This window comes from Paralichthys olivaceus, chromosome 1 (assembly GCF_024713975.1).
Source record: "Paralichthys olivaceus isolate ysfri-2021 chromosome 1, ASM2471397v2, whole genome shotgun sequence".
NCBI classification, from domain to species: domain Eukaryota; kingdom Metazoa; phylum Chordata; class Actinopteri; order Pleuronectiformes; family Paralichthyidae; genus Paralichthys; species Paralichthys olivaceus.
This window is the reverse complement of record NC_091093.1, coordinates 3,410,128-3,435,767: the sequence shown is the minus strand read 5'-3', so window position 1 is coordinate 3,435,767 and position 25,640 is coordinate 3,410,128. Positions and strand designations below refer to the sequence as shown.

The following is a 25,640-nucleotide window of genomic DNA, read 5'->3' as shown; positions in this document are numbered from 1 at the left end:
CAAGTGTGGCTGCCCTGCTGAAACAGTTGCCCGGCCCTTCACACCAGTGTGGAGCAGACGTTGGCCCTAATCAAACCAGTCTATTGCTCCCATCTGTCACCCCTGACCATAGCTGTAAGAAAAACCAGCCTGGAACTGTCACTGGTTTATTTAACTCAACGTGTTTCTTTCTGAAAGTTTTTTTTTGCTAAAGTCGTTAATGGTATTAAATCCTATAGAGTGTCTGCCCTGAAGTAGGTGTCTGCCGGAGTCCACCAGGTTTCAACAACTGCTGAAATTGTTTTGTTTGAATGAATATAAAAAAATCACTTAGAAAAGAAACATCTACTAATTAAGCTCCTTGTTAGGAATGCCTGCATACATGCTTATTCATGATATGATATCACCACGTGCATGGCAGCAAAGCATGGACCCATCCTGCCTCGTGTCAACAGTCCAGGTTAGTTGGTAATTTAATGGTGTGAGGGAAGAAAATATTCTTGGGTTTTTAATATAAATCAATGGTGGTTTAAATGTGACAGTTTATTTAAGTATTGTTGCTGAACATGTTCATCCTCTTATAGCCACAAGTTTATCATCTTCTGATGGACAATAGGATAATGGTCCATGTGATATAGTAAACGTCTCAAAAGTGGTTTCATGAACATGACAGTGAGTTCAGTGAACTCCGGTGACCTCCACATCAATGTGCAGTGGGACAATCTGCAGAGATGTGATATTATCATGTCAACATGGAGCAGAATCGCAGAGGAAAGTTTCCAACATCACTGAGAATGAGCAGAGGAAGACCCTAACCACTGCTGGTATGGCGTTCCTAATAATGGTATATACACACACAGCCACACCCGCAGTCCGCAACACACAAAACAGTTTGATTCCAAACAAACTACAGACAACGTGCACATTAGGTTGGCTCAGAAAGGGGGGGTTCAATTACAGGAAAACCACAATGCTCTGTCTGGGTAAATAAAAAATGAAAATTTCACAACAGCTGCACAACATAAAGTAACATAAAACAGGACATTAACATACAAAGTGAGGAACTAACACACAACACAAACCAATGAGGACCATAAAATTGTCAATGTACACTGAGGGGATCTCTTTTTTTGTAGAATATAGGATGTTGAATATTAAGGTTATCCCCCAACCACCAGCGGATGTCAGGGAAAGATCTTCAGTTATGTAACTTAGCGTCATCGGGTGTTTGGGCCTTTTAATCACACATCCCGCTCTTCTAAGGCAGGCCCACCACAGGTTGATCAGAGCAGCGTGCATGTCCCTTGCATCTTGGGGCCCAGTTGGGATCTTTCCTCCTGATCCAGTGTCATTGGCTGCATCGTTCTGCAGTGTGTGATGTTTCTTTTATGTTCTGGCACAGGGCTTGTCCAAGGATCCCCAGATCAGGCATGTACGGACAGGAGAAACAATTACAGTGAACTAAAATTCTTTCTATGCAGATATGGGCATGTGACTGCTATATCTAATAAACTTGACTTCGAGTTAAGACATCCAGATTTGAAAGAGTGTCATTCCACAAGTTAAAGCAAGCAGCGCATTTTTGTTCCATCCACTGTTCTGTATTTTAGAATATGTAGATGTAAATCAGGGGGTGAATGTGTTGTGTTTTTTGAACAAATATTTGAATACAGTATATACTGCATGCACAGTATGTGTGAAATACTTTTTCATCAGAAAGTTTTCATGTGGTCATCTGTGTGGGTGTGAACTTCAGTCAATCAGGACTTTGGTCTTAATTTAAAGCCCCTACAAGGAGTTTTAAACTGCTTATGAAACGTTCTTATAAGGTCTTATAAGACAAAAGTGAGCATTAGCTGGGGGTCTGTGACAGGAGCGACACACCCAGGCACCACCCTGACCTCTGTACCTTCCCCTTTCATTTCAACACCTACAGGTCACACTACGTTCTTACGTAGGCACGGGAAGTGGAGGTGACGAGGTGGTGATGCTTTTGAGAATGAAGATAACTGCTCACCTTACACACTTTACACAACCTGTCCTGAAGTGATTCATAGTAGGGCAGTCGGTAGCTCACAGAAACATGTTTTACCTGTATTGAGAAAAGAGTGAAGTTCAAACCCCTGGCACCTTTCTCATCTGCACACACCTGTGTGCAGTACAAGCATTAATGTTGGATCATCGATGCTGGAAATGTACACATATGGTCAGATTCACTGTAGCTGCTTCCAGACCTGCACTCTACTCCAGATAGTCTCCTGACATTCTCCAGAGAGGCTGTATGTGAAAGTGTCAGAGTGAGAGGCTCTTGTGCTAGTCCCCTATAGTAAAAACTCTTCTACGCAAAAATGAATCAAACCAAAGGAATATTTCATTTTTACCATGTAATTCAGTAGTGTTTATTACAATAATTCTGAAACCTCATTAATATTCATTTTCCAACATGCTAGAGCTTTTAATGTAGGTCTTTCTTGTGAGAACATTCTGCATTCCCCAGCCAGGCACCCTAACTTTAGCCACACTGTGAGCCTAACCCTCAAACCAAGTCTGAACCCTCACACAGCTGTCTGAAGTTAGACCCACCAAAATGGCCTCACAAGGACAAAACACACACACACACACACTCACATCTATCTTGGTGAGGACACTCATTTGCAAAGTGAATTCCTTAGCCCCTCACCCTAACCTTAACCATCCAAACTAAATGCCTAAATCTAACCCTAAGACCTAAAACCAAATCATAACCATCAAACAGCCCATTGAAAACGTGAGGACCTGTCAAAATGTGCTCACTTTCAAAAAATGTCCTCCCTCTGAGGGGTCTTCGCCCAAAATGGTCCTCACAAATACATAAATACAAGAATGCACACAGGCACACACACATAAACACATGCACGTCTCTCTGTAGTTGTGAGGACAGTCATTGACACAATGCATTCCCCAGCCCCTTACCCTAACCTTGCCCATCACAGCTAAATGAACTAACCCTACCCTCACTCTAACACCAAGTCTGAACCCTCAACAGACCTCTGAATTTGTGAGGACCAGTCAAAATGTCCTCACAATCATGGCATTGAACCAAAATTGGCCCTCATAACTATAGATAGGCATGCGCACACAAAGACACACGCGCGCGCGCGTGCGCGCGTGCAAGCCAGCTCTCTGCTCTTTTTTTTTCCTTAACTCAAAACCACGTGTAGGGTTTCAACCCCCGGAGGTGACAGACGCCTTCGCTGACCAATGAGAAGGCAGAGATTTCTCGGTCTGAGCGTAACGGGGCCAATGTGACACCAGCAGAGGTCGGTCCACGCTGTGTGGGCGTGTCCTGTGCGCCGAAGTCACTCCAGCCTTAATTACTCCAACTTCTCCAACTTTGGAAGGATTGCGCGGAGCGGTACGTGTAGCGGCTCCTGTCCCCGCACGACCACACCACACGCCTCTCCAGCTGCTGCAGCCTGCTGTGCTCCACCATGCACTCCAGCCATGTCAGCCCTCTGCTCGTCTCTCTGCTGTGCATCGGGCTCACTGGTGAGTACTGACGGTGTCTGCTTCTCTTAGATATAGGTCAACCAGAACCACCACTTTCCTCTGTTAAGCAGCTGAAAGTGTGACTAAGATCAGCTGTGTGAGGTCGACTGTGCTTCTTTGTTCGATTCCCTCCTTAGACATCGATTCCCTCCTTGATTCATCGAGTGATCACTGCAGTGTAATAACTTGCATACTGCTCCTAATAGTCACAGGCTGCAGATCCTTGCAAACCGCTAGTGGAGCAGGGAAGTTGAACGTGGCTGCAGGATTCACGGAGCATTAGCACAGACAGTTCAGTCAGTTCATTGAGTCAGGGCTGGTTTTTTACCCATCGTGGCCGCTGTCTGATGGAAAGTGTCTCTCCCCACAGTCCAGTCTGAGCTGGAGACGGATGAAGTGGTTCCCAGGCTGCTGTCCGGCCAGGAGGCGCACCTGTCCACCCACCACACCGCCCGCGCTCAGCGGCGCCGGGGTCAGCGCTCCGTGGACGCCCCGGGGGGAGGACACCCTGACCCGGAGTACATCATCGTGACACTGCCCGCTTTTGGAAGGGACCTGTATTTGAATCTAACGCGGGATAGTACGTTTCTCTCGGGGGACTTCGTGGTGGAGGAGCGGCGCAGGGACCAGAGCGCAGCGGTCCGAAGCCTGCCCACGAACCAGCTCTGCTTTTACTCTGGCTCCATCGTCAACCACACGGATTCCCTGGCATCTTTAAGCACCTGTGGCGGTCTAGTAAATCCATCTTCATTTTTTTCTTGCACTGCCGATAGCTTTCATGTCTTTTCATTCAGCCACGCTGTGAGAAGGCTTGTTGGATCACTGCAGCTTGGTCTAGTGTCCACGCAGCCATCCTGATGAAGTACCTCTAAGCACGATTATTAGCTCCTGTCTCATATGTCATTGTAGTTAATCTCTTAAAACCAACAGACCTGCCAGTGGGTCGGTCGGTTCAAAGTCACGCTGTCAAGCCAAAATCCTCAGAACTTGATTTCAAAAGCTTGTGGAGATCCTGTTTCCAAAGATAAATGTGTCTGGCGGCAATCTGGGGAAATGTGTTGAAAATGATGCACACACATGCTCAGTATTTTCCAGTCTGAAATGTAGCAGCATAAAAAAAACATAAAAACTTCTAGAGGAAACAAAAAGGAAACTGGGTTTGACAAAAGACCTTTAGCTCAAGTTCTGCATACTGACTTATTGTGCAGTTCTCAACTGCATTTAACAGAAGTGGCTGTAAGCTCTGGAAAAGCAGCTGAGATTTAAGAGTTTAATTTTGCCAAAGTAATAGTTTCAAGGCAAAGAAGAAACTTTCAGTACTTTTATATACTTTCTATGTGACAGGGTTCAGCAAAAGCCCCTTGTTCAAATCTTTTATGGTCATCCAATTGTTTAAGAAACTGTGAATTTCCCCACCATGATAAGTTCCACATTAGCTGAGGCATTTGACAATGCTCTTATGTAAAGTGAGTGTGGAGGTAGGGCTTCAGCCTGAGTGCTGGACTCTGCAGCAGAAACAGTCTTGAAGCCAGATCCTGCTGCAGACTCTGCTCCTTTATTTCCTCCACAAATCCTCAGTGACAGTCTGAGCTCTCGGCTAACCTACAGTGAATGACAAGATTATTGTCCTGCTGTGGACAGTGTGAGTCAGTGAGGACAGAAGTTAAGCAGTAAAACCTGAAGTCGCTCACAACCTGTCCAGACTAGGACCCGCTGGGTTGCATTCAGTGTCCTCAGTAAAATTAGCTGTGTCCCAGTGTTCAGGTGTAAACTACTTCTCAGTACATGTATTACATATTGTATACTTACAATGAACGACTCTGGCAGAGTAATGTACTGTAGGCACATAATGGGAAATTAGGCAATGTCAACCATACTGCAGCTTTGAATCTTTAACATTGAAATCTCAATGAACCACCACACAACATAACTGTATATTTGTTTTCAGTTTTTGTTAGTAATAGCACCTTTTCTGTCCACTATGGTATGTTATTGGTATATCATGTTCTAAAGACAACAAATGTCATGTTTGAGTTAATTTAGAAAAGGTGTACCTCCATTTCATAATTCGTCCACCAGAGAGCACTGACAAGTTTATTTTTGCTCTGTATAATGTCCTACTCACTACATTTCTGGGTCAATATGTGTTGAGTTCAACATCATAGATGAGTATCAGCATCAAAAATATAGTGCTGTCTCGGCCTGCATTGCGTTTTTTGATTGTCTAGTCAAAAAATGAAAGCAGTGTCATGATTAGAGAAAATTAAAATTCTAATCACTCATGAGGTTTTAAAGACTGGTTCGTTGACACCACCTGTTGAGGCAGTGTTATTGCGAGTAACACGATGATGGTGGAAAGTCAAATAAGCATTCAGTGGCAATAAAACAGCTTTGTAGTTATAAGATATATTTAGGTTTGAACACTTTCTGTGGGACTGGGACAGTTGGATAGTTTCATTAGACTGATTGACTTAAATTGAATAATCCCAGTTTGTGACTGTTGCAAGTGTAGGATTTGTCCAAACTGTCTCTGTGTAGACAGGTGTAGTGTTAACCTCTAAATCCACAGTTGAAGTCTTTCCTGGAATTCAGTCAGAAACATGAAGGCTCTGTGGGCTGTCATGTGGGACTATTTAGAGGTCTTAGAAATGTTATTAGCGGCACAGAGCGTGCCAGATATCGGTTCGCCAATTCTTCAGTTTCTGAGCTGGTAGCCACTCTGCCACGTGCACATGCTCGCTGTGTCTTTGATCTGAAGACTGACTCGGAGTGTGATCAGGCTGTCTGTATTTGTCCAGACACACACACACCCACACATACAAGCAGACAGAGGCACACATTGATGTCAGGGTTGTGCACGGTGAGTAGCCAAGATGTCTTGAAGCTCAGAGTAAAGTTTTTATTGGCTGCCAGCCACAGCAGACTTTTTGACCTTTTTATTGCCATTTTGTTGAATTCTCTTCTCCAGGCAGCTGCTGGATGTTATTATGATGAAAAGAAAATGTTTTTGAATGTGATGTCCGTTCATTGGAGCTAACTACGTCAGACCTAGTGACTCTTTAAGTGGGAAAATAGAGATGCATCTCAACCCTAATGTATTATGGGTTGCCTGTGAGAAACCTATCTCCATATGGTCCAGCTTATATATGTAACTTTATCCAGTCACAGCCCCTGTCCTTATACCTGCATATCAGTCAGCCAGGCATGCTCTGCACACAGTAGCGCTGTCACTTTGTCAAAAAAAATCAGCTTTGATTGGATTTGAACTGGCATGTACATTTTTCAAACAAATTCAAACACAATCCATATACCCAATTTCCCCTCCCCCTGCTCCGCTGCATGTTAATCTAGTCTTTCTGGCAGCAGTGCTGAGGATAAATGGGGTGAAGAGTGTGCATTCAGATGAGGTTGTGCAGTAAATGATTCTCCACTTGTTCCTGGTGCCTCTGATGCTTCTATTCGGTGGGGTAATAGCAGACGTTTACTGTTCTCAGTTGTGATATAGTTGTTGAGTGATGCAGCGCTGCATGCACCAGTCTGACCATTTCAGTCCCAACACTGATAGTGATACCTGGGCTTTGAGTATTAGCCAATACAGAGATCTTTTCATATACCAGTACATATATATATGTGTGTGTGTTGTATGCAAATTCAGAATGGACCAGTGTTTAATGATCAATTGTCAGCTGCTTTTAGCAGTTTTTTTGGCATCATCTTGTTGGAGGAGCCCTGACCTGCAACTTAGACAGAGCTATCTGACACTGGAAAGTATGTTTCACTACAGAATGTCTTAATCATCTTCTGATATCATTGTGTTGTATCACTGATTTTCTCCAAACTTGGTGGGATTATTTCTTGAGAGGGTATGTTCTGATGAGCTGGAGCTGATATAAAGTCAAATGACCCAAAATTACAAATTGAAAACAAGTTTGTGTTTTTTTTTAATAGATCTCTCAAATTTTCAAAAAATTGTTTTGCATTTACACAGTTATGTATGCTGTGTCCAGATGCTTTGTTCACCTGGATTGAGGCAGGTTTTCCTGTTCTTGCTGGCATATCCTCTCAAGCTTTGCCAGGCTTCACCAGATTGGAAGGGAAGTGTCTGTCAGCTGTAATCTTCAGGTCTCTGCACAGATGTTCTATGGGATTTATGTCTGTGCTCCGGCTTGGCTACTCAAGCACAGGAAACGCCGCGGAAAACACAGTGGTAAACAGTGTCAAATTGGTTTGTCGAGTATGGCAAACATTACAGTGCTTCCAACAGCAGCTTTCTTTCCTTACAGGTTAATGTCCACATTCCTGTGCTGAATGTATTTACGCTTTGCTCTGCTTGAGTGGTTTTATTATTCTGAAATATTCGACATCCAACCTTATTCTCATCGTCTAGATCAAAGTACAGCCAAACCACGCGTTTTTTTTTTACAAGATGTAATCTGTACCACTTTTCACCTCACTGGTTTAAAGCAGCAAGAGGAAAGAAGGCCTGAAGCCCTTCCTTATGGTGGGCAGCTGTCAGAATTTCTCATAAGGAGAGCAGTGTGTAATTTTTTAGCAGACTAATTGCGCTCATTCTTAGGTCATTCTGTTTAGGAGAAGGACTCTGTCCGGGTTGGTTAGGTACTTAAAGCCTACTTGGCACAGAAAGTATCAACAACCTTGCCAAAAACGTGAGTTTTCATAGCCCTATATGTATAATGTTTGTGATGTCACTCTTGAATTTCAGCACTTCACTTAATTGGGCTCTTAACAACACACATGTCAAGAGTGAAGCCAATACGTTGAAGGGTTCTGGAGCTATGCAAACCACATAAGCTGCTTTCAGACATGCACAGAACTCCTGAGATCCTAGTTAACGCAAATGTCCGAGTGAGAGCCTCCAGAGTTTCTGTGAACATTCTCCACCTGGCAGAGAGTCTAGAGGAGCAAATAAGAGACCACAGTAGGAGATCCTCTGCTGGATGCACTGTGAGTGAGTGGGTGTGTTGATAATGTTTCTAACAATCAACAGATGCAAAAAGGCAAAAAAAAACCCCAACAACCAAAAAGCATACTCCAGAGAAAGTCCACACCCAATTCTCCGGAGTTCCTCCAGAGGTCACGTCTGAAAATGGCTATACAGTCAGGACAGCTGTGGCTCAGGAGGTAATGCTGGTTATAGTCCACTAACCTGAAGGTCGGTGGTTTGATCCCAGTCTGATTCTGTGTGACCCATGACCTATAATTGACCTATGTTTATATTGCACTGACAAAGACCTCTAATGGTCATGTAAATTGCGGCTGTCATTTATTGGAGAAGTTCTTATGATCGGGAAATTGGATGAGAAATGGTCAATACGAGTCAATTTAAAGAAACTCCGGAATCAGTAAAACACTGGTATGTTGGCTTTAAAGTACAGAGACACTGTTTTTCTGTCTGATCAAGAGTCAGTAGAGGAAATGTACTGTACAGATTGGTCCAGCATGGAGAAAAATGTTAGCCTCTGTTAAAGCAGACAATAATGGACATTTAAGAGTTTTTAAGTTTATTTGTTGCAACTCTTACTTAAATATCACAGCAGTTAAGTACAATTACAACTACAGTACTATTTTCTGCAACTAAAGTATGAATCAAGTGTAAGTTTCAAGACTCATCTCTGCTGCTCTGGTATCGTTTCACCCAGGGAGCTCATCACCTATCCTCCCAAGAGATGATTCTGAGTATTCAGGGAATGCTAGAACCTTGTAACCCCACTCTGAGGACAGGTGTTGAGGAAGCAGTTCCATATCCTTGACGTCAAGTTGTAGCTGTGCTTACTTACTATCAATTTTCCCTCACTATACACTTCTATAAATAGTCATTGAAAACCATGTTTGTAAAACTTGTGCCATCATATCAAATAACCCTAACTCCGGCAGCACCAATTGAAGTTTGGCCTTACCCCAGAATTAATCATAAGCCGATACAGACGTTTGATTATCTGTGTGGACAAAGAATGAAATTAACACAGTAGAATTATTACAGCAAATAAGAAAAGGATTTCATCATGAGCAAAAATAAAAATACACTGGCAAGCTCTTAAAGAGAAGAAATCTCACTGAAACTTTACAGCACATTCAGCATTCAGTGGACAAAACTGTCCAAGAAGTTTGTTTGTGTGCAGCGCTTATATAGACAATTCAAAAATATTTGTGTGGGGGGGGGGGGGGGGGGGGGGGCTGCGTCCAACAATATGTGACCAAAAACTTTACAATTGAATTTAATACTATGATGTCTGGAAATGTGCCTTTATCCACACATTTAAACAGCCTGTTCTCAGTCAGTCAAGCTGGCTGGGCCACAGACTTAGGTTTGGCTAGTGGGGGGGGGGGGTCTTCTACAACACAATAGCTGTGCACGACATATTTCCAAACTTAAGTTTGCTATTTTGAGTGCTTGACCCCTGCACACTGGCTTTGTGTGCAGCACGTGATGGCTGTGCTGCTGATCTGCCGTGTCTCACAGGAGTCTGTTGTTCACACCGTCTGTTGTCTGCTGCTTTGCTCGGTTTTTGGTATGATTACTGTATTTGCTTGAACAAAAGTACTCAGCTGAATGCTAGGACTCTATGGTATGAAGCTGTATATCTTAAGTAATACAAATCTCAAAACAACTGAATGGATTTATTCATCAGATGCGAAGTCACATTGATAACGGTACACTTGCAAATATTTATTTGTTTGTTTGTGATCTATTTGACTGATAGACAGTTGAAACTGGTGAAAGATAATTTTCATTGCCTTGAACCACAGTATGCGGAGAAGACAGGCAAGACCCTAACCCTCTACAAGAGCAGGCTGAGACGCTCTACTCATGCAACAAGTGATGAATAAATCCAGATGAATAAATCCATTCAATTGTTGCTCTACTCATGCAACAAGTGTTTTCTGGGCGGACATGTAGTGGTGCCAACCTTTGATTTTATTAAGGAGTAGGATTACAAGGCAGAGCAGCACAAACTAGTACAAGTTAAAAATGATCATTCCCAACAACAAGGAGAAGCAAAACACCGGTCTTGCGCCCACTGACATACTGTAGACCAGAACACCCCAAACTTGTGGACTAACCGCACACACACACACACACACACACACACACACACACACACACACACACACACACACACACACACACAGTCAATACTGTAAGATAGCATGTGTTTGCATGTACTAATATATTAGTTTCATGTATTCCACTATCAGTGAATGTATCCACGTAATAAAAAAATTAATACAAATTTGTTAAAATTGTTATGTTTGAATAAAAGACTTGTTTACAATACAGTAAAAGCAATATTAGAAATCATGTAATTCAAAAGAGTAACAGAGCAGAGCCGCTCTCTGGAACTCTACAAACGTGTAATTGGCTGGGATACATCTTCTGGGTGGTCAGAGCCCAACTGTATATAGTTTTGTACAATGGTCTAACTTAAGAAGGGAGGGAGCAGAGAAGAGAAACAACAAGAGACCGTGAGAAACGACCCTCAAACAACACTATCTCTCATAGCTCTCATCCACTGAACTCTATTCAGATTCAGCAACTGATCCACTCAATCACCACCTTCTAGCTTCAAATTATACCCACAAAGTTATTACCAAACTTCAGTATAAACATAATATACATTACCCTCAGGCACTTTAGTTAGAAAGAACAAGACAATACAATTGAGAGAAACCCCAATAGGTCCCACAAGAACAAACACTTGGTGACAATGCAGAGAAAAAACTGCCTTTTAAGAGGAAGACAAGTGGAGTCAGGTGGGTCGGTCACCTGCCTCGACTGGGTGCCTTGAATTTAGAGAAATGTGGAAGAGAAAAGAGTGAGAGACCAAAGAGAGCTGTATGTACAGTTGTATTTGAGCACTGTCAGACTGGCTCTTTTAATAGTAATAATGATGACAGTGATACATTTAGGTGTAATTGTGTGATATTAAAGCAGTAGGCCTAAAGCAGCCTGACTAAGGGATGACTGGGGTCTGACTTGATCCAGACTTAACTATAAGTCTAACCTTAAATATAGAGATGCTATCTGCATCCTGAACCCAAACCATGATGGTTCCACAGGAGAGGAGCCTGCTGAAGACACAGCCTCATATTCTATTCTCAAGGAACAAGTGGGTCTGTGGGGATAATAAGGTACTTTGAGCTCTGCAGGATATGACGGAGCTGGGTCATTAAAGGCTTTGTACATAAGGAGAAGGATTTTGAATTTGATTTCGGATTTTACAGTGAGCCAATGCAGAAAAGCTAATATGGGAGAAATATGAGGATATTTTCTGACCTCCTGCCAGTACTGGTGTTGACGCATTTCGGATCAAATACAGGCTTTTCACAGACTTACTGGGACATCCTGATACTAAAGAATTAGTCTATGGAAAATGGCTTTCTTTTGAGTCAGGATGTTTCTATTCATGACAATACATGCAATGCACTTTATCGCTTTAAAGCACATGCACAAATAATGAGAGGAAAGGTTGACCAAACACCAGAGAAATAAAGAGAAAATGCAGGAAAACAGAAAGGACATGGAAAAAAGACAGTTCCATTAAAGTAAAAGGAATATATAAATCTATATTAAAAGGTTCAATGTGTAAGATTTAGGTGAAAGGGATCTATTGGCAAAAGTTTAATATAAAATAATCCTAGTGATGTTTTCACCAGTATGTTTCTTCTAAATTGTATGAATTGTTGTTTTCTTTACCCTAGAATGGGCGCTTTATATTTAAATACTTTATATTTACATCAAGAGCAGGTCCTCTCTACGGAGGCTGCCATGTTTTTTACATTAGTCCAGACTGAACAAACTAAACACCTTTTGAGTTTTTATGACAACTGAAGCTACCACAGGTTCTCTTTCATGTTTGGAAGGAGAGGGTGAGGGGTGTTCAGCTGCAACATGCAACTTCTACTAAATTCTACACACTGAACCTTTAAGCTGTCCAACAACAAAATATACGAAAACCAAAATTAAATTAAAGTAACTTTGTGGAGGAAAATCAAAACACTGTGTGTAAATTCAAGTTTAACAGTCTATCAAAAACAGAATTTTAGGGTAAATTAGAGCAATTTGAGTTACACTGAAACTTTGAACTGATGTTACACTGAACTTAACAGGAATACTACATCGCTCTAATAATAAAAAAAAAAACTGTTCTTTTTCTAGTTTCGAGTAAAATAAGGTTTGCATTTAAAAACTAAATAAAGAGCTTATGAAAAATGCAGCTTAAAATAAATGATTTTAGAAAAATTAATAAAAAGATGTAACTTGAGGTTCCCCTTCTCTTCTTTCTTCTGTTCCTTGTGCTGCCAGGATTTAATACCGTAAAGACAAAAAAAGGTAGCATGGGTAAAAATATGACCACCGTAAATGTGAGAAAAGTTGCGCAGGTTAAAATAGAAAGGCTCAGTCAAAATCTAATAGCAGGTCTGGGTCCATATAGAACAGTGTCTGGGTCTGGACTACAAGCTCATATGTGTGTATGTGACTTGTGATTTTCCAAGCTTTCCCAACACTAGTAAATTGCTGCTGTTGCAAATTCAGAAAAGTAATTTTAGCCCACATCTAAACTACTATACCTCGACTACACATTTTGTGCATTGGAGCCTGCTCAGGGTGGGTTGCTCTTTGTCAAATTATGAGAAGTTTGGCAATGTGAAAGAGATTTTCTTTGAATTTATATTAATAAATGAAGCACATATATTTCTGTGAAAGAAATTTCTTTGACGTTGGCACAATTAAAAAGGTTTGTCCTGGCATCTATATTTAGACTGTGGGTACATAGTATAACTTGAAACAAATATTACCCTATTCACTCTCCAGAAACAAACATTGTCAGACTCCTGGGTTGTAAGGAGGAGCTATAGACAATCAGTAAAGACTTTCGACTCTTAGGTCTGTGAGACATTAGGTTTGGAGCATGAAGAAGAGATGTCTCCTGATAGTGCTGAGTCACCAAAAGCATGCATTCTGGCTGCCACCCTCCACCACATTTTCTTTTGACCTACTTTTAAAGCTTCAGCTTACAACAGGAAATGGAATTGGAAAGCCACAGCAATGGGATGATCAATGTGATGATTTGTAGACAATGTGATTGTGTCAAACAAACCTGAAACCAAAAGTGTACAAAGTGTTTTGTTGGGTAGCACAAAGTCATCTGTTTCTATGCAACCTTTATTTATGAAGTTTTAGGTTTTAAATGCTATTAACTTTTTTTTACTCTAAGTGGATACAGATTGAATCACTGTTTTAAATTTATGTGAGTAAATGTTGCTGTGGGCTCACAGTAAAAAGGTCTTTGAGAAATGGTGATGGCAAAGATCTTTTTGTCCTGTGTTTTGTATTTGAGGCCAGTTAAAGGCTGTTGTACCCTCTGATTGCTGGTCTTGTTGGCTGTATGCAGCATGAGAAAATACTTGCAGACACTGCTCGGGGTTAGTAAAAATATTGCCACCTCCTGGGCAGTTCTCAGGCAAAAACAAAAAATGTGTATTTTGATTTACAGTTAATATAAAATAATATAAACATTTTGCTAAAAAACACAAATTCAACATTTCTCAGCAACTATTATGTTAATGTGACTATATGTAATTCTTAATAAGAAGAATAATCTGTACTTATATAGCACTTTTTAAAAACAGAGTTTACAAAGTGCTTTGACAACAAAACAAGAAAAGTAAATTAAAACTTGAACACGAAAAAGCAGTAAAATGCCAATAAAAAAGTGAAATTTAAAAGTAAAATAAAAGGTAAAGGTAAAAAGAAAATGATAAAATCACAGTATCACATGAAAGCAAGTCTATAAAAGTTGGTTTTAAGAAGTGCTTTAAAATAAAGTCACTGACTCAGTGAGCCTTATCTCCTCAGGTAGGCCGTTCCAGAGTCAAGGGGCCAGTCTTTTGTTTTCAACTTCAACTTTGAAACAGCGAGGAGGGCTCCAGCTGAGGATCTAATGCTGTGTGCAGGCACATAAGGGGGTCAGTGATTCTGTGATGTAGCTTGAGGCCAGAATCTGGCGTGCTTTTAAAGTGATGGGTAAAATCTTAAAGTCTATTCTAAAATGGACAGTGAGCCAATGAAGAGAAGCAAACACTGAGGTGATTTGATGTTGCCTTTTAAGACCAGTGAGAAGCCTAACTGCTGCGTTCTGAGCTTGTTGGAGGCGGGATAGTGACGTTTGGCTTATGCCAGAGAGGAGGGAGAAACAGTAGTCCAGTCTATAGAAGACTAGTGTATGAATTACTTTTTGCAATTCCGGGTGTGAAAGTATTGGTTTGATCTTGGAGATGTTTCTGATTTGTAGGAAGCAGGACTGGACTACTTTTTTAATTTGTGGGTCAAAAGTGATGGATTGGTCAAACAGTACTCGTTGGTTTCTGGCAACAGGCCTAACATTGATGGATCAGGTACCAAGGCTGAGTTAAATCTGAGTGATGGGGTTAGGTGAATTGAATAATATTATTTCTGACTTTGAGTTGTTAAATAGTTTTGTGCCATCCAACTGTTGATATCATTAAGACAGTCTAACAAAGCAGCTAGGCCTTCAGGGTCATCATGTCTCATTGAAGACATACCTGTCTGTCATCTGCAGTGAAAGGAGACATTGTGGCATTGGATGATTTGGCCAAGAGGAAGCATATAAATAGAAAATAACATCATGCCTAAAATTGAACCTCATGGTACATCACTGGTAACGATATCGTTGTAGAGGATGTGTTTACCTATGGTGACCGATTGGTGACTTTGACAAGGGCAGTTTCTGTACCGGGTTATGCTGTAAAACCTGATTGAAATTTCTCAAAGATGTTAGTATGACAAATAAAAGACACTTTTTCTAAATCTTTTGATGAAAACTGAAGTTTAGAAGCTTAAAGTTGTTAAGAACAGAGGGATCAAAGTTAGGTTTCTATAAAAGAAGTTGGACCACAGCCTGTTTAAAACTGGAAGAAAAGATTCCCTCTTTGAGGGAACAATTAAGAATCGTTCAATACTGGGCCCAACTGTGTCAATAACCTCCTTCAGAAAATTTGGTAGGAATCATGTCAAGGGTGCATGTGGTTGGTTTTATGAGTTATGATGATTTCAGATAAAAACAACAGTGACGCAGATTGAAGAGTGTTTATTGTTTTGAATATATAAGAAATGACAAACAAGCATCTTCCATTAGAGAGTAAGAGTAAGATTGATATCAGTCTCTTTAACATGAAGACTGAAGACTTTATCATATTCTGGTGTTGTGAACACAGGCTCATTATGGCTTTCTCTGCTGTGACAAGTCAAATGTCTGCTGTGAAAAGGGTGCATTACGTATCTCATTTATATAAACCATGCAAATAAACAGAAATGTAAAAATTACAGTTTGGGGTTTAAGAGGGATTTGTGTGCTGGAACATTCTTTGGCAAACAAGAGTTTATTCATTCACCCAGGAACACTGGCTATAACACAGGCTGCCAGATACAGTGAGCACAGGTTTTGGTCTCAGTGTGTTGGTGCCAAACCTGGAAGCCTTACATTGATGACACAGCTGTAGGAGTTGTGCAGGTTTTTCAAATAATATGTCCAATCAATGTCAATTTATTATTTGTTTACCAATGTGGGCCAATATAATTAGAATTATTATTCTCTGGAAAAATACTTGCAAATTAAAAAAGTGTGCTTTGTGTTTTCTAGTTGATCTTCTCTTTGAATCTGTATTGTACTTCTGTTGACAAATACATAAAAAAAAAAGTAAAGAAAACATTAACTTTACTAAAAAAAAATACACTTTTCTTATCTGCTTTCACTTTGGATAAATCTTTCCCCTTGCCTCCAGTTATGCTCAGATAAGCTAACCACATACCATGTAAAACTATAAACGATACCTCTAGTACAGGAATGTACACACCATTTCTTTTTTGTTGTTTTACTATTATTTTGGTATGATAAGCATTTTTGTCAATGACTTACTCATGACACGACAGAATTTTTCTCTGTGTGTACATAACGTTTCACTGTAAGAAGCCCCTGTGATTGTCCGACGTATTACAGCCATCCACATTCAGTCAGAGTGAAGGTCTTTTCATTCTATTTGCTTGTCTGTTTGTTGTTCTGTAAATATCCCAAATCACTTTGTCAAACCGTCAATGCTTATGTTGATATTTTCATGCCCTTGGTTCATCGGGATTGGCACCAACATAAGATAAGATATTTCCATGGGAACCATAATTAGTCCCAGATAACAGTAAAGATATGTAGGGTGCTATATGGTGAGAATCACAGGTTTGTGAGATAGCAAAGCCATGAATCTTGAGGATGTGTTCCTATTTACTGACACACACACACACACACACACACACACACACACACACACACACACACAGAAAAGACAATCCCACTATCACTTCATTACACAATACGATGGGGAGTGGTGTGCTATCACTAATGTTCAGTCCACATCTTGATTGATTGATTGACTTCATTGACTGCTGTGACTTTGTACAACATGGTGCTGCCAAGTGTAAGCTGCCATTCAACTATGTCTTGAGTTGAGTGTTGTGTGACGCTGTGATGCGAACCTCACAGTTGATATTGGTTTTCATCCAAAACCGTTTCATCCGTGTGCCGGAAGATTTTTTCCAGGAAACAACTTAACAGACTCTTTTACTATGTGAGCTAAATTGAACTACTTTTTGAGGAATTTGGGTTCATGCATTGCACATGCATCACATTACACAACATAAATGGGAATGATCTGATAAAGATTTGAACAAAATATCTTTACAGCTTTAAAGATTTCTGAGAAAACAAACAAACATCTCATAAATAATATTCTATAGCATATTAAATATCAACCATGGCACTCTCACATTTATTATTTATTGTATTCAATAAGACTATGAAATTGAAATGGAAACACTTTGAACTCGCTATCAGCAGAATCTCTATTGTATTTAATAATTTGGTCATCATGAGAAAGTTATGCTAGCTATAACAAGATAATGTCTGTTACCTTTATCATGTTTTATTTACTGTTGACATTTAAACACTTTGCTCTAACTATATACTAATTTAACCTGTCTACTCTGCTCTACTTCCCTATGTCTACAGTCTTTTCTTAATCTTCTGCACGTTTTGTTTTCTTGCACAGACTGGGCTCGTCCAGATTGGGGAGGACAGCCTGTTCATCCAGCCTGTGGGTGAAAGCGACCCATCACAGTCGTTCTCTGGACTTAAACACCAACTGCTGCGACAGCGACGCTCTGCAAAGAGTGTCTATGCTCCATATGCTGACCACACCAAATTCTGTGGGACGAAACAAGGTGAGTGACATAGAGAGCTGGACTGGATGGTTCAGGATGTATGAATATGGTCACACTGATATTTAATGGTTTATAAGGCAAGCCACCTCCATAGATGTTATGTGATGTCCATAGCACAAATGATTTGTTAAGTTCAAATTGAGCTTTGTTATGAAACTATACATACAGTTTGTATATGTGGATGGTGCTAAAGGACTTGCTTGAGGGAAACAAAACCTTACAGAATCTGGTAGTGTAAGTCTGGGTGGGAAGAGTGGAAGCTGCATGGAAGATGCAATATTTTTTTGGGATGGTAGAGAGCCCTCGATTATGCTCTCAGGTGTCTTCACTATCCGTTGCAGGGATTTGCGGTTTTCAATACAGACAGTGATGCAGCCAAAGTGGATGCTCATTATGGTCCCACTGTAGAACGTGGCGAGGATGGAAATGAAGAGGCCCGCTCTCCTCGGTCTTTGCTGGAAGTGTAGACACGGCATAGCAGTGGTGTTGTGTGGGATAGCAGCAGTTGATGGCTTCTGTTGTGGCAAATCCATGGAACCTTATGCTGCAGATGTGTCAGATGTGTCCACTGCAAAGCTGCTGATCCTCAAAGGAGTGTGTGTATCGGGAGCTCTTCTGAGGTCAGCAACCATCTCTTCTGTTCTTTTCAGTCAGAGACAGATTGCTTTTTCAACATCAGTCCGAACCTCCTTTATTGCTGACACAACCCACCACCACAGTGTTATCTGCAAACTGAAGTATGGAGCCTGTCAAGATCTAGTTGTAAAGCAAGGTGTTAATTTATAGCAGACTATACAACAATTCTAAAGAACCATGATGTTGAAAGATGAAGTGAAGATTATAAACAGCATTAAGACATTGTTGTTCACTGGTAAGATAGAGTCAGGTGGGGGGCAGTGTAGTGTTACATGGTATACAGATACCAGAAAGGTATTGCGATACCCAGCCGTTAAAAACATTATGATACCTTATTTCATAAGGATTTGTATTGTATTTGTACTTTATGAATGACGCGTGGGGCAGTCGCGGTTGTCAGTTGTTAACACCAGCTGTGGTTCAGCCTCGAATTCTGCAGCAGAGCTGCTACTGCCAGCGCTATGTCTTTACATAGGGTTTACGCTGAAAATAGCTATAAATGTGTGAGTGAGTGAGTGAGTGTGTGAGAAAGAGACAGATAGAGGGAGAGAGACTACTGTTCATCACCTGAAGTTCTTTAACTTTTAATATAACTACAGCCCTTCTAAGGTTTCTGGTATAACTACTGTATTTCCTTGTGTAAAAGTAGTGCTGTGCACTCAAATGAATACCAGTATAAACCAGTATGAAGCTGTGCATCTTCTGCTCCTGCAAATACTTCACAATAAAAACCTTTTAATGAACCTTTTAATAAAAACAAATTAATAGATTCAGCCAACAGAAACCCCGGAGTGCTTTTATTTTGAAACGGATAGGCTTCAGGAAGTGAAGCAAAGACTCATGTTCTTGACATATTGGACAGATAAACATTGAAACTGTGCTGAAAGATCACTTTCTCTGTCTGTTCAGCTGTGAACCACGAGACCCCGAATCTCTAGAAGAGCAGCGTGGCTGAACCGCAGAGCCATATATTTGCTGTGTGTGCAACGCTTTGCTTCCACTCTCTCTCACTGCAGCAGCTGTCACATGTCACATGTACATCTATACAAGTACATGTAAGTACATCACAAGTACATCATACACACACCCATGACCTCAAAAATAAGTCAAACGAGTGTTATTTATTATGTGACAAGCGGACATTTTTCACCATCCAACCAGCTTACCAATGAGTCTTATATGCAACTGCAACATTTTAACTAAGTAAGTTGTTATAATCTGCTTCTAAAATCAGGCGTTCGAAAGTATGCATATCGAAAACACCAGTTACGATCATTTAGTCAGTATTGGTAATGGGTATCATCATGGCACGTACATGTCTGTCAATAATAATTTCTATTACTAGAATGCGCTCCATAGAGCACACGCCGAGGTGTATTAATAAAACCTGTTTTAATAAGTTGCCTTATATTTTGTTTGTAAATATAAAGTTTGAAATCCCAAACTCAAGTAGGCAACAGGGGGCATAAAGTTACTGTAAAGTGAGAGCTTTAATAACATGCCTCTTATCAAAGATAACAAGTTATGACCTTGATCTTTACAATAATCCAATTTATATATACCTTAATGCTATAAAATGAAGGCTACTTATCCATTATCCACATTTTTGTTTTCTACTGATCACCCAGAAAAATAGCAATGTTGCATCTTTGAACAGCTACAAATCTTTTGCAACTCACTTCCAATTTTCCTATATCATGATTAGATTTAAAAAAAAAACGTTTCTTGTTTGCTCCCCTCCTTCATACACTGACAAAAAGAATAATTTGTGCTCAAGTCTTTATGGTAGAGAAATGGTTTGATGCATTTGGGTCACATTACAGAGGATCGGATTTGTGTAATTTTTTAGAATCTGGGGAATGTTACTTACACTCTACCCAATAACCCTGAAACATCTTCCAAATCCCTCTACAGTGATGTGCTCGCAGTGAGCTGTGTGAATGAACTACTGTCTGCTTCTCCACCCTCCAAGCTGAAATGGGCCAGTCTAACATCCCAGGGTAGCAATGCTAATAAATCACAGGTTTCAGTGCAGCATTTACTGCGATGTGCCATGCTTTGATGTTCATTCAGCCTCAGTGTGTTGCAAGAGAGGCTGTGTGGAATGCAGATGTTTCCTTATTCAATGTGTATCTCTTTTCTGCAATGTTCTTGTTGGAACCTGCTGAGTCTCTCGCTGTTAACACTATCAAACAAAGAGCAATCCCCACCTCTGCTCTTGTACACTATTAATGTGCATATTTCCCATACGCTCTGTGTCTACTTTGCCAAGATTCTACGTTTTTGCAGTCGGAGTTTTTCGAATCATGGTCTCCTGATTTTTGAATGATGGCAGGGTTTTTAGTGTGGAGCACACCTGAACACAGGATCCAGTCAAAAGCACTAATGACCAGCTTGGAAAGTCATGGAAAATTTTAATTAGTTGCAGACTGGATTTATAGTTATCCAAACACTTCTCTGAGCAGAGCACTGTTCTGGAGGCAGAATCACTGAGTGAAGCCAAAGAGCCACATCACATCAGCCAGAAACCTGAATTCAATGTCTGCTGCATGTCTGCCTGCTTTAGTTCAGTAGATATGTTAAAGTTACAAACTCCTCTCTGAGGCAGAGCCAGATTAGAGGCAGAAATGTTAATTCTGAGAGAAGCCAGACAAAATTAAAACGTTACTTAGATATTTTAGTGGTGATCTGTGTGTGACTATCCATATCTGAACCTCAGTCAGCTATATATTAGGGTGTTAACGATTCTAGAACCAAAACCGAAACCGCGGTCCAAGACGTCCATGGTTTTGGTTTGCGTGTCTGGTTTTCGTTGTTTAAACTGGATTGAACTGAACTGGGTTTGTGGGGAGAATGAAACGGACTTTGTATAATTACGGATTAAAGTGTGGACATTGAGATTAGGGGAGACATACACCCTCACCCCCCCTATACTTGAGTTTTTATTGTTTACTTAGTTTTATGTGAAGTCCAACATGTTCTTTAGAGTCAATAAATACATTTTCTGCCAAATGGGTTTTTTAATGCACGCTCTTAGCCTACAGGCGGCTAGCAGCTAGTTAGTATGACTGGCATAATTAGCATAGTCGGGCTAATTCTGACTGCTTTTATCAAAAATATGTATTCATTTTTTTTTTTGTGTGCAAATAATTAACATGTCCATGTTGTTTGCAGAAAGAGTTTGATGCCCTGCTGGCATTAACAATGTCTCCCGCTTTGGAGAACACTCTCACGCTAGGGACAGGTTTCAGCCACAGTGTGACTTGCTGGCATGCAATGCGGATGAGAGGGAACTTCATAACAGGGCTTGATTACTTTCAGCAACTGTTTGAACCCTGCGTTCTCAACAGCAGAGAACAGTTGAATATCGGCTGCTATAAAAACAAATATGACGCTTGTTATAACTTTGACACGATCTGAATTATTATCATGCAGCTGCTTAAATTAAATGCCACGTGGAGCTGGGTTTGCACTGAACTTGTTTTTTCCTGTCCTACAATTGATGCTGTTTCAAACGAGTGGGCATGTTCGATTGCTACCAGCTACATATCCAATTGCAGTTGCACAATGTCTGAATACAGCTTTTGTACTATCCGCCTTTCTTTGCCCATCATCATTATAGTTGACTGTGAAACTAAAGTGTTCCCACACAGTAGACTGAAGTGATGAGGGAGGGTCTTCAAACTCCTGCCTATCTGCGGTCGCAGACCAATCACCTGAATGTTGTACCAGTCTCTATAAATGTGTGGAGTGCCATGGGTTTGACAGGAGGGCACTCACTTGCACTAACATGAATACACAGTAGGATCGGCTGCCGAAAGACAAGCTTGTGCTGGATTTTGGACTTTCTTGTGGACAGATCCCAGTGTGTGAGGGTGAATGGCTCTGTGTATGACATGCTGTTCTCTGCCGCTGGTCTGCCACGGGGCTGTGTCCTTTCACCCATCGTGTACACTGACGACTGCAGAAGTTCCTAACCAAGACATGTTCTGAAGTTCGCAGATGACACGGTCATAGTGATACATAGTGTTACAAGGGAAGAACACAGCACCTGACACAGTGGTGGATGATTTTATTGAGTGGTGTGATAATTCCCATTTAAAAGTAAGTAAAACCAAATCATATCCAGCCATTTAGACTGCTATCAATGCAGAAGTTGTTGAACGAGTCCAGAACCTGGGTATTGTTATTGATAACAAACTAAGATTAAATTAAAATACAGAAGTACTCTGTAAAAAAGCACAGCAATATTTCGCTTCCTCTGGAAGCTCAATTGGTTTGGTGTATGCAGTTTCCTTTTTTTAATTACTCGTTGGTAGAGTCTGTCCTTTCCGTTGGCTTTATCAGGTGGTTTGGTAATCTCTGTATCGGGGACATGAAAAAGTTGCAACACATCATTCAAGATCATTGGTGTTAAGATACCTGACCTGTCTCTCACCTTTGGTAAGAGAGCTACAGCTAAGGCTCAAGACATCTTACAGTGTCTTTGACATCCTCTCTTTTCTGAAGTTAAGCAGAAGATACACCTTACCAAAGTCCAACAGCTTGAAAGATAATTTTATAACTCGGGACATCAAACTATTAAATTCTAATGTTGACCTAGTTGATTAAACATGTCCTGTTCACTCCTGATGAGGAGGGTCTTGTTTTTGGTTTAAATGTTTTATTGATGGTTTTACAAGCTCTCGGTTGTATGTTGTTATTTGATGTATTCATGTATTTATGTATTTTAATGTTTTTTTCTTTCTTGTGCCTGTGTGTGCGCGTGCGTGCGTGCGTGCGTGCGTGCGTGTGTGTGCGTGCGTGTGTGTGTGTTTGTTTTGGAATTTGAACTTGCTCAGGACACCATTATTTCGCTGTATTTTTACAGGGAAAATCATCGTTGGTGTTAAAAATATCATCTAAATAACTTTTAAGAAAAAATCTGTATAGTTGTAATTCAGCAATCTTTCATATGACCTTTTCCCAATGTGCAATTCTTCTATAAGGCCCATACATGCTAAATTATGGACAATGTCTCCTCTAAAGCGTCATGCATTAATTTGACAACCAGTTGTTCAAAAATGACATTGATACACCATGTAGTATAGTTATGAGGTTAGCTAGTTCTATCTTCGTAGCATATCAGTGCTGTAATCTTATTCAAAGGATTAAAAAATTACTCTGACAAGCCTATCCACTGACATTACTTATTCAGATGTAACCTCCAATACTTTAAATGGCAAAACTAATGAAATGGCTCCTATACCTAGAGAAGTGATACAGTAAAAACTGTAAAAGCATTGACACAAATTCACCGTTTTCCTTTAATCTCCAAACTCAAGATCAGATCATGTCTGAAGGGTGTAGCTACTTTGTTTCTCGTTATCCCGTCAAGTTTTGTTTGTCGTTCCAATGTGCACTATTCTTCAGCCGACTCTCCAGTATAGTTTAAGAGTTGTTTTGACTACATACGTCTGCAAATAATTTCTGTTATGACTGATGTGGTACTTTATGCCTGCACTATATGACACATTCTGAAACGTCATTTAATACAGTATTTGTATTCCATGAATAATGTTTGTTAGAAAAAAGAAAGCTGTAACATTCCCTGCCCTGCTTCACATACTTTGGAGGAGAGCAAACAGAAACAAACAGGGAAACTAGTTTTGTAAGACCCTAATGTGTCTGGTGGACTACACTGTGTCCGACTCTGCTCGGTGAGTGTGAGGGGGGACTGTGAGTAAGAAGGCCATTTCTGCAAAAGACCATTTTTGGACTTGTACCATGGCTCGAGGAGAAATGACAAATAACAGTCATACTTCTCCACCAAGCAGAAAGACATGAGCAGGCAGGCTGCTGTGTCTAAACTGTTGGGTGTAATCATTCTGTTAGCTTGCAGACAATTAGAACCCTTTGCAGACATCCCCCCCTGGTGCAGAGTCATCAACCAGAGGAGCTTGTCCCTGAGAACTGAACTGCACCCCCAAAGTTACATAACACCACCCAAGCTGAAGACCACCAGCACTTTTGACAACCTGTATAAATAAATTTTTTCCATATGCTCATAACTAGGTCATACACAATCACTGAAACCTCCTTTTTAGAAGGAAAGAAGAAAAACCTGCAGAGCTGTGAGTGTCGGACTCTTGCTCCTCTGTTTGTTTTCAGCCATCGTACAAAAGCTCAGCAGGGTTTTTCATTTGTTTTTATGACACATTTTCAAATAGCTTCACGTTATACACTGCCATTCTGCTGTAGGGGAAGTTTTCTGTGGATGTTGAATGAGAGATCATACATCATTCCTTCAACCACCCTTCATTGACATCATAGCAAAGTTAAACTAGCCCTCACTCTTCTGTTCTGTAAGTATGCATGTATGCACCTGGTGTAGGAAAATGTCAGATTACAAATTCTTTCCTTTGCATTTATGTCTGCCTGGACTCTCTGTTCCATTCCTGTAGTTCTTTTCTGTTTCCTTCTCCAACTCCACCTCATGTCCAGAGGAATGCACAACATGACGACCTCTCTCTCTCTCTCTTACTCTCTCTCTCTCTCTCTTTCTTACTCCCTCTCTCTTACTCTCTCTCTCTCTCTCTCTCTCGTGCATTCTTTGTACAGAAGTAGTTTAGTCTGCTTGGATTAAGGTAAGTGTGTCATATTGCATAAGAGCCTGGAGGAAGATCTAGAGTGACTGAACAGTGTATCTATTATAGTTTTGTTCAGTTTAGGGGCAGAATTACTTTATTCATCCCTTTTTAGGGGTAGTATGGGGGTTGTCATTATTTGCCTAAATTGAATCTTCAGTAAAAACCCTCAGTAAATAATTCAATTTGATAGTGTACTTCAAAGCTTGTTCTAATAGGAACTGGCAGTTGAGGTTGGGCTTCACACCTGGTGGTTTGGGTGGGCATTGTTAAGCCCGGCCCACCCAGTGTCACCTGTGCCTGCCCCTGAGTGAGCTTCCATTTTAGAAGTTGAAGTCGGACTAGCCATGGTTTTTGGATTTTATTTTTTATCTTTAAACTAAAACTGCATCTTGATTGTCAGAATGTCTATGAGAGGACACAGACAGCACAGCACACATCAATTCATGCCTGATGGAGAAATGAACACTACTGGGGAGAGCATTCATGCTCGTAGGATTAGCAGCATAACCCCCTCTTAGGCTCATATCAAGCCATTGCAGGCAGCAGGAGCAAGCCAA

At 40.6% G+C, this 25,640-nt stretch overlaps 1 protein-coding gene across 5 annotated transcripts in view; it reads left to right on the top strand.

The window, feature by feature from the left end:
• Positions 1-3,366: 3,366 nt before the first annotated feature.
• adamts17 (ADAM metallopeptidase with thrombospondin type 1 motif, 17) overlaps positions 3,367-25,640 on the top strand; it is a 109,801-nt gene continuing 87,527 nt past the window's right edge. For 4 of the 5 annotated variants that reach the window (XM_069527686.1, XM_020080368.2, XM_020080369.2 and 1 more), the window contains exons 1-3: positions 3,367-3,507; positions 3,878-4,242; positions 17,647-17,818. In XM_069527686.1, coding sequence (XP_069383787.1) covers positions 3,450-3,507; positions 3,878-4,242; positions 17,647-17,818 — 595 coding nt within the window. In that variant the 5' untranslated portion in view covers positions 3,367-3,449. Of the gene's footprint in view, positions 3,508-3,877; positions 4,243-17,646; positions 17,819-19,363; positions 19,510-25,640 lie in introns of those variants that run through there. The other variant, XM_069527695.1, reaches the window with a different exon arrangement.